The sequence below is a fragment of the Dromiciops gliroides genome, chromosome 1 (assembly GCF_019393635.1).
Source record: "Dromiciops gliroides isolate mDroGli1 chromosome 1, mDroGli1.pri, whole genome shotgun sequence".
NCBI classification, from domain to species: Eukaryota; Metazoa; Chordata; class Mammalia; order Microbiotheria; family Microbiotheriidae; genus Dromiciops; species Dromiciops gliroides.
Window position 1 is genome coordinate 689990998 of NC_057861.1, and position 9587 is coordinate 690000584.

The following is a 9587-nucleotide window of genomic DNA, read 5'->3' on the forward strand; positions in this document are numbered from 1 at the left end:
AATGATTAGTAAAATTATTAAATATAAATATATTTTAAGGCTAAATGAATAGATATCATAACTGATGATGACTTGGAAAGAGAATGTACGAAACTCTGAAATTAAATTTTTTTTTTTTTGTGGGGCAATGGGGGTTAAGTGACTTGCCCAGGGTCACACAGCTATTAAGTGTCAAGTGTCTGAGGCTGGATTTGAAATCAGGTACTCCTGAATCCAGGGCCAGTGCTTTATTCACTGTGCCACCAAGCTGCCCCCTAAATGTATTTTAAAAATTATTTTCTTTAAAATGGAATCCATGTGCTTCTGCCATCATCATGACCATCATTACTAAAAGTATCTCCTGTGATTTTTGCTTCCTATTTTCTCTACTGAATATTTTAAGGCACTAGTAAAATTCAAATGGAAATGTTTTTCTGCCAACACAAAATGTTATTTAAATTGATCATATTATGCAGTTTATTTTTCTTTATGAAAATATGTTGTCATATTTAAAATAACCTACAGAAGGCACTGAATAAAGTAATGTGTAGTTCCTGTGGGGAAATTTGTTTAATGGCATGATAATAACATTTTTAAAATAAAAAAAAAAGACATTGGGATAGGATCAGGGTATAATTTAAAAACAAACAAACAAAAAAAACAAAAAAAAATGGTGTGGTGTCAGGCTTCAGGAAAGAAATGAAGTGTTGGGCAACATCAGTTATAGGAGTAGGGCAGCTAGGTAGTGTAGTGGATAAAACACCAGCCCTGGATTCAGGAGGATATGAGTACAAATCCGGACCGAGACACTTGACACTTACTAGCTGTGCGACCATGGGCAAGTCACTTGACCTCATTGCCCTGCAAAAAAAAAAAAAATCAGTCACAGGACCAAGGATATCCTAAAAATCAGATTGCATTTATGCATTTGTTTAATGGGGGCTTTTCTTCAGTAGCTCAGATTTATTCAAGAGATACCCAAGACAGCACCATCTATTTTTTAAAAGTAATTTGATGACTTCTGTAGGTCCTTGTCTCTTGGAGGGAAAGGATGTTTCTTTACTATCCAATGGTATTTCATATCAGTGTTTTGAAAGAGATCCAGATCTCTTTCTTAGTGGATCTGAAATTCTATTATGGGATGCATCTCTCAAAACATTTTCATTAAATGTGGCCTTGTATGTTACAGTAGGCTTCTACTGCCTCTGAACAAAAAATCTTATTCTTTCTCATTATTCAGCCTATAGACCCTTGATGATTTCTGACAGGAAGCAAAATGATGCAAAAGTTGAAGCAAAATCTTATGAAACTCTTCAATGTATACAAACAATCCAGATATCAGGGTTTTTTTTTTCCTTATTTTCTAAAATACTGTAAAAAAAAGTCGGATCAGAGATATTCTCTTTGCTGTGCAGTGCTATGCTAGGCTGTGAAGAATACGAGCTCTCTCTTGTGCCATAAATTATGTTTTAATGAGACAGAGGACCTAGGAAGATGATCACCCATTTAATATTTAGCCCCTAATGGCCTTACTAACAACTGAACTGCTCATATTAAATAGAGTCAGACACCAGGCAAACCCGCACACTTGCCCTAGTGCCATTGTACTCTATTCTTATCAGAGGAAATCATAGATAAATGCAAACCAGTTTGTAAAAGGTGGACAAACTTCTATTCCTTAGCTCCAACTTCCTCTGAGTGGTTTGCAATCATCTTATTTTTCTAAATGGTGGATGTATGAATTAATGCTCTGAGATATTCTCTGAGTGAACATGGCTTTCTCTTTGACCCTACTCTCTTTCACTGAATCTTAGCCATGCAACCTTGATATAATAGAGACTTCCCTAGGATGATAGTCATTCTTGGATACTATCTAGTCATTCACTTTTCATATAGAATCAATAAAAAAATAATGCATAATCATGCATCTACACCACAATTGGTTGCTTGCAGTTTCTCCAAAAGCTATTCCACTCCCAAACACCTAAGTTAGAAGTCCCAGAAAAGATAAAGTTCAATTGTTTAACACTGAGATTGTCATTCCTTGTGCCAGTGGACAAAGCAAAATAGCAATTAGAGCAGAGTTTCTAACCAATGTTTAAGTTGTACCATCTAGTAAGGCTAGTCATTAGATGAAATATTTAGGGATTAAGGACCTATGACTCATCTCATCTTTGTGTCTTGGGGACATAACCTCAGTTAAAGAAAGAAGCTCATATAGCCAGTGCTTCCTCTACCTCCCTACTCACTTGTAATTGACAGAAACCTCTAATTCATGGAGAAATGGGAATAGACTTAAAGTCAGGTCTTAGCAGAGCAACCAACCACACTCATTCTGTACTCCCCACTCTGAACTTAAGATATTTAATTCTTTTTCTTTTCTCTTCTTTCTTAATAGCCAAGGCAAACATGACCTCCCCTGTTTCATTTGCTCTTGGCCTTTTTTTTCACCTTATGAGTGGGGCCAACTTAAATCACAAAACATCACCCCCAGGTTGAGTTTAGAAATCAAAATCCATCTTTCTTCCTCTGCATTCTCCATTACCCATAACCAAGCTACCTGCTTAGTATTCACATCACATTTTTTCAAGGTATTTTAAAAGGGTAGTAATGATGAGAAACAATGTTGCTCGGCAATGACATTTTATGTTTGAAATACACTATAATTTTACCTGTTTTTTTGCTATTGCCTTTATAGTTCTTTGAGTAGCTAGAAAAATTACACTAATCTGCAAATGTACTGTAGTTCCAAACCATGTTCAACCTTTTACAGAATCTCTCAGACAACTAATAATGCCTGTCCTGTTCCAATCTGGTGGGAGGTCACAACTCCAAAAAGGCTCTGTTGGAATTATTTATTCAAAAACAAATCATACCACAATTCTTTTGTATAATTTTTGTGATTTCATTGTTTGAGGGGGAAAAGAAATAAAGCTTCCAGGATTCTCCTAGTAGGTATCAAAAAATATGAAGATTTGACTTGGGGGCAGGTGGCCTTGGCTTGATGAAAACATTCAGGTTGAATCAAATCTAATATAACCTCTTTCCCCCTTTTTATTTTCAATGAATTTTCGAGTTTCAAGTAAAATAAAGAACATGTACATATCTCAGAACAGGAAGATGAAAAACTTATTTTAAGATTATCTAATGTCTCTCCACCCCACCCCCACCCCACAACTAACACTCCTCAGTCTTTCTTTAATATTGAATTTCAATTTAACTCCAAGGGATAACTTGACTAGCAAATAGCAATGATATGAGATACAAAATTCTAAGACGGTCTACGTTACAGTTTACCTGTAGAAAACCTTTGGAGGCATGCTTTTAATGCTTATAGAGATATTGACTAGAAAGAATAAGAGAGATGGCTTCAGAAAAAGATACATCCATAGAAGCAGACTTATTAAATGAAATCATAAGCAAAACTAAGACCATTGATTTGTGACAGAAATATCCTGAGTAGAAATAGAGGATATTACCTGGATCCATTCTCAAATTCTCAAAAATCTTCCTTTCCACCTAATTTCAACTTGTAATTTTCAAGATCCCTAGGTCTAAAGAGGTTTTTTGTATTGTTTCCTCTTCTGTTCATATTGGGGGTACATATGGCCCATTGGTTCTCTGTGATTTCCATCCAAGGCTTATCTGTGGCATTGTCTGTTATGGGGAGGAGTCCTCAAAAAGTTTCGGTTTCAGCCACATCAAATTATGCTCTTTCCTGTCTCTCCAACTGTCCCCACCCCAACAAAGAAGGAAAGGAACTTATTTCTCTGGGTAAGTCATTTACAATGAATATGTAGGGAAAATTTAAAGGGGAAAGGAATTAGCTTCTTTGTTATTCCTAGATACATCATAGTGTGGCCTTTATACCTTATTTTTTGGGAAGCTCAGTGCTGGTGTCCATATGGAGTTAGCAGTGAATTGCTTTCATTGAGATTACTAAGAATCTTTGACTGAAAACTCTGTAGTGTGGTTATGTTTATATGAGAAGATAGGGAATGGGTCAATGTGGGCTTCAAGTGAAAAGTGAAAAACAGTCCTTACAATCTAGGATTAACAGTCTACTGATGGATACAACATGTAAACATATGAGTGAATATAAGACACATTAACAAATAAGGAAATCAAGAAAAGTTTCATTCTATAAGTGGAAGTGTCTGAAGTTACTCTTAAAGGTACCTAAGGCTAAATTCCTTCCTTCCTTCCTTCTTTCCTTCCTTTTTTTTCTTCCTTAATCTTTCCTTTTTGCTTTTTTAAATATTGAGTCTAAACCTTGCTCACAGGTTGTGAGATAGAATTGCAGAGGGGTTTTTAGTTTCATTTTTTCTCTTTCTTTTGTTTTAGTTTCATCTTTTCACTTATTATTAGTGATGTGGAAGATTTTTGTATGGTTGTTGATTACTTGGTTTTCTTCCTTGGAGAATTTATTGTTTATTTCCTTTGAATGCCTAATTTATTAGAATGCTTTGGATATGTAGCAAAACTGTCCTTTATTCTACAAAAGTAGTCAATTAGGGGGCAGCCAGGTGGCACAGTGGATAAAGCACCAGCCTTGGATTCAGGAGGACCTGAGTTCAAATCTGGCCTCAGACACTTGACACTTACTAGCTGTGTGATCCTGGGCAAACACTAACCCTCATTGCCCTGCCAAAAAAATAAAAGGAGTCAATTATTAAATACTACCACTTGATAATCTTTGTAATTGAGATTTGTGTAAATAATCAGTCCATCAAAAATATGTATTGTTCTCTTACTATGTGGTAGACTATGTGAGAAGTGCATGAAATACAAATAAAGGAAAGTAATATGGTACTACCAACAAAGACTTCAGCCTCATGGATGAAATACTATGGAAATAACTATGAATGTATAAAATATATGCAGTGTTTCTAGTAATTAACCACAGGTAGAATGTACTAGGAATGAGGTGGTGGGAGAGATTGGAAATGGGAAATGGGAAATCCTATGGAATGTAAAATTTGAGTTGAATCTTAAAGGAAGTCAATAGGTAAGCATGAAGAAAGAGAACATCCCAGGAATCAAATTGGGAGGTGGAGTGTCATATGGAAAGAAGAATTAGCAAGTGGGCCAATTTATCTGAATCATAGCATTCATAGATTGGGGAAAATACAAGAAGACTGCAAAGGGAAAGAGAGGGTAGGTTTTGAAGAACTTTAAATGCAAAATGGAGGATCCTGTATTTTATGTGACTTGACTTTGAGATTGCCTTTCTACTACAATAAGCTGCATTAAAATAAATCTGACTGTATTGGCTATACTTCATATGAGACTTGTTTCTTTATTGGAACCCATTTGGAAGTGCTCTGGCCTAGCAACTAAATCCTAATTTCTCTTTCTTCCTTGTTTGGAAATTTGGTGCTGTCACGCCCCATTAGACTCTGTCATCTTGTTTTATTATATTATTACATTATAGTTGGGTTGCATTGTTTTTCACATGATTATATTGTTGAAGAATATGACTATCCTCTTTCTTAGAATGCATCTTACATTTTATTATCCCATAATAGTTCAATACAAAAGAATTGAACCTTTTCCTCTGACAGAAACATATACATATTTGTCAGCATCTTTATTATTAATTTATGTAGGTAAATCCAAATGTTAGGCATCGTCCATCATCTTGACATAGTCAGCACACTCTTCTAAGGGTATGGAGAGAGAGCTATAAAATTCATAATTCTAGAGGCCCCATGAATCTAGGAAAAAAATAATTTTGTATAACTTGATAGTTAGTAGACCTTCATCTTATTTTGAAATCCCTTAGGGGTTGATTTTTTCTCACCTTTGCCTTTTCTAAGAGAAACATAAGCCTGGGAGTATTTGGTAAGTATTTGACTTTATGTGTTGTATATTTCTTCCATCATTTCTCAAGTGTCAGGGGCCTGTATAAATGACATTCATCAATAGCACATGGAAACTATCTTTGCAAAATCTTGCTTATTTATACTACTCCAGCCCAGAGCAATTCATGTCTTATAATTTGCTTTTATACTTGTAATATTCAGGAAAGACACTAGCAGATAAATACAATCACTTAGATATTCTTTAGGCACAGTCTATATTCACACAGGGCACTGCCCTCTGCCGCCAAAAACTTTTTAGATGCTCCACAGGTAAAATTAAGTTAACATAAATGAATAAAGAAGGAACTTTTTCTTTTTTCCCTTAATATCAAAGATCAATAAATGTTCACCTATTTAGTCAGTAGCCATATCTCATCATTTCAACCTCTATAACTATTCTCATAGTTGCCTCATTCTATCTAGTCATGTGGCTAACACTACAGTTCATGTACACATCACCATTTATCTCAATGACGGTAATTCCTTCTTAATCAGTACCAGTTTTCAATCTCCCTCATTCTATTATCTCTTCTCTCCAATATTTTTTCACTCAAGTCCCATTTTCTTCTGAAGGGAGTTCTGACTTTGTTTTCTTCTTGCTCTAAAGTTTTTTTTTCTTCTCTTTTCTCATTGACCTCTTAGAAAAAAAATACCATGCAAAAGCATGGTATATAATATATAAAAATCCCCATAAATTCTAATATGTAAAGATTACCATAAATTCATTTCCAATTCCCTTTCAAGTCTTATATTATCTATTTCCCTTTTACACAATCTGCATTACAGACCAATTGTACACCTCTAGATATTTGACATATATATCATTCTTGCTCGAAGCATTCCCTCTTCAAAAAGATCTTTGAGAATCCAGATTTTTTCCTTCATATCTCAATTTAGTTTTTACTTTTTGCGTGAAATTTTCTGTAATCTCACTAGTTAATAATTTCTTTCATATTATATTGCTTTTATTCTTCTGCATTCGATCTATATTTCCCAAGTAGAACATGAGCTTTTGAAAGGTAAGTAATTTAGTTTATGTATTTGCATATTTAGTGCTTTTCAAAGTACCTTGCACATAGTAGGTGTTTAAAATGTGTATTGAATTGAATAGTAGATCTTCTTATTAAGAATAGAGAGAATATTATAGAAATGAGTAAGCAGCCTTGGAAAGATAGAATTCAAAAAGTGATAAAAAATATCTTCAAGTTGATTGCATTGGTACGTATTATGCTTTTTCACTCCCTGCATAGACCAAATGATCAGTAATTTCAACTCTCCACATTGTCCTAATTTTGTATAGCCTTAAAGATTTTAGGTGAACAGAGACATAGATTCATGGAAGATAATAAGAGTAGCCTGGCTTTCTGATGCTTTTTCATGCAAGAGCTCAAAGTTCATAGAAAAAAACAATGGAAGATCTTATTAAAATTAATATCTGCATAAGGAAATAGATTATGTTTACATGTAGCTTCTCTAATTCTGGGGATATAGCCATGAAAACCATGATTCTGCTTAACTGGACAGGGAAAAATACCATCTACTGTTGATCTCTACTCTGTGTCTAGTTTGAGTTGGAATCAGTTTGATAGAAGGTAAAATAGATGTATTTATACTTGCTGGCAACACTCAGTAGAGATAGAAGACAAACCTGAAAACTTACTATCTCACTTGAATGTTTTTTTTTTTACAAGAATCTGATTCTATTTTTTGTTTGTTTTGTGTGTGTGTGTATGTGTGTGTGTGTTTTTGCAGGGCAATGAGGGTTAAGTGATTTGCCCAGGGTCACACAGCTAGTAAGTGTCAAGTGTCTGAGACCAAATTGAACTCAGGTCCTTCTGAATTCAAGGATGGTACTTTATCTACTGTACCACCTAGCAGCCTCATGAATCTGTTATATGGGACTGTTCTAATAGTCCTTTAGTTGACTCTTCTTATGCATATCAATCTTTCACCATGCTATTTCACTTTTTAAGCACAACTCTAGAACACTAAGAACATGAAAAAAAGCCTCAAATACAGTTGTTTGTTTTGTTTTTAGGAAAAATAGCCTTAAACAATGTAAATCCTCCATGATTTATGTTTTCTTTTTTGATGTTGCATGTAGTCAATGCTTTTTTCAAGAGAATCATAAGCCCTACACAGTGGCCCAAGTGGTCAGGTATATCTGGAATCCAAATTTTCACAGCGAAAAGCATATAGAAGTTTTCACAAGAAATGAAATATCCTCTTCTTTTTCTTTTTAAAATTTTTTCTTTCAATTTGGATTATGTAGAAAACTGTTCATGGATAAAAACTATTGTGTAATATCAATCAAATAACCATTTTCTTAAATATAATTTGTAGAGGTTACTACTATATTGTACCTTGCATTTATATGAACCTTTACTATTTATAGAACACTTCCTTCAAAAATATCATGAAAGGCTTTCTCTCTCCAGGTGTCCTCATGTGAGTGACATTGTCTTTAAACCCCATGTGGCAATCCCTGAAGCACCTTCAAGATGCCCAGGGAAGATAGGGCTACCTGGAAGTCAAATTACTTCTTCAAGATCATCCAAATTTTGGATGATTATCCAAAATGCTTCATTGTGGGAGCAGACAATGTGGGCTCCAAGCAGATGCAGCAGATCCGAATTTCCCTCCGTGGGAAGGCCGTAGTGTTAATGGGAAAAAACACCATGATGTGCAAAGCCATTTGTGGTCATCTGGAGAACAACCCTGCCCTGGAGAAACTGCTGCCTCATATCTGGGGGAATGTGGGCTTTGTGTTCACCAAGGAAGACCTGACAGAGATCAGGGATATGCTTCTGGCCAATAAGGTGCCAGCTGCTGCCCGTGCTGGTGTCATTGCCCCGTGTGATGTCACCGTGCCAGCCCAGAACACTGGTCTGGGGCCCGAGAAGACTTCCTTATTCCAGGTGCTGGGTATCACCACCAAGATTTCCAGGGGCACAATTGAAATCTTGAGTGATGTACAGTTGATTAAGACTAGAGGCAAAGTGGGCGCCAGCGAGGCCACCTTGTTGAACATCTCCCCATTCTCCTTTGGGCTGATCATTCAGCAGGTGTTTGACAATGGCAGCATCTACAACTCTGAAGTGCTGGACATCACGGAGGACACTCTGCACCTTCAGCTCTTAGAGGGTGTCCACAATGTTGCCAGCATCTGTCTGCAGATTGGCTACTCAACTGTTGCAACCCCACTCCATCATCAATGCGTACAAACAGGTCTTGGCTGTAGCTGTAGAGCCTGACTACACCTTCCCACTTGCTGAAAAGGTGAAGGCGTTCCTCACTGACCCTTCAGCTTTTGCTGTGGCCGCCCCTGTGGCCATGGCCCCAGCTGCTGCTGCTGCACCTGCTGCTGCCTCACCTGCTGCTTCTGCTCTGGCCAAGGTGGAAGCTAGTAATGAGTGAAAGAGGTAGAATTTAAATGGAGGTGCTATGATTTCAAAACCAACATACTTTCCATTATGCCAGGTCCAGTAACTTGCTTGAAATCTCAGGGGAAGTATGTTTCACAGACCAGATTTGAATCACAGTATTATTATTATTATTATTATTATTATTATTATTATTATTATTATTATTATTTAAGGCAATGGGGGTTCAGTGACTTGCCCATGGTCACATAGCTAGTAAGTGTCAAGTGTCTGAGGCCGGATTTGAACTCAAGTACTCCTGAATCCTGGGCCGGTGCTTTAACCACTGCGCCATCTAGCTGCCCCCTGAATCACAGTATTA

General features: G+C 36.2%; 1 protein-coding gene across 1 annotated transcript; it reads left to right on the top strand.

Moving 5' to 3' along the window:
• The first annotated feature begins 8344 nt into the window (after nucleotides 1-8344).
• LOC122753664 (60S acidic ribosomal protein P0-like) lies at nucleotides 8345-9260 on the top strand. Its single transcript, XM_044001235.1, is given in 2 exon segments — nucleotides 8345-9039; nucleotides 9041-9260. Coding segments are annotated over 2 exon segments (915 nt in total).
• Nucleotides 9261-9587: the final 327 nt, after the last annotated feature.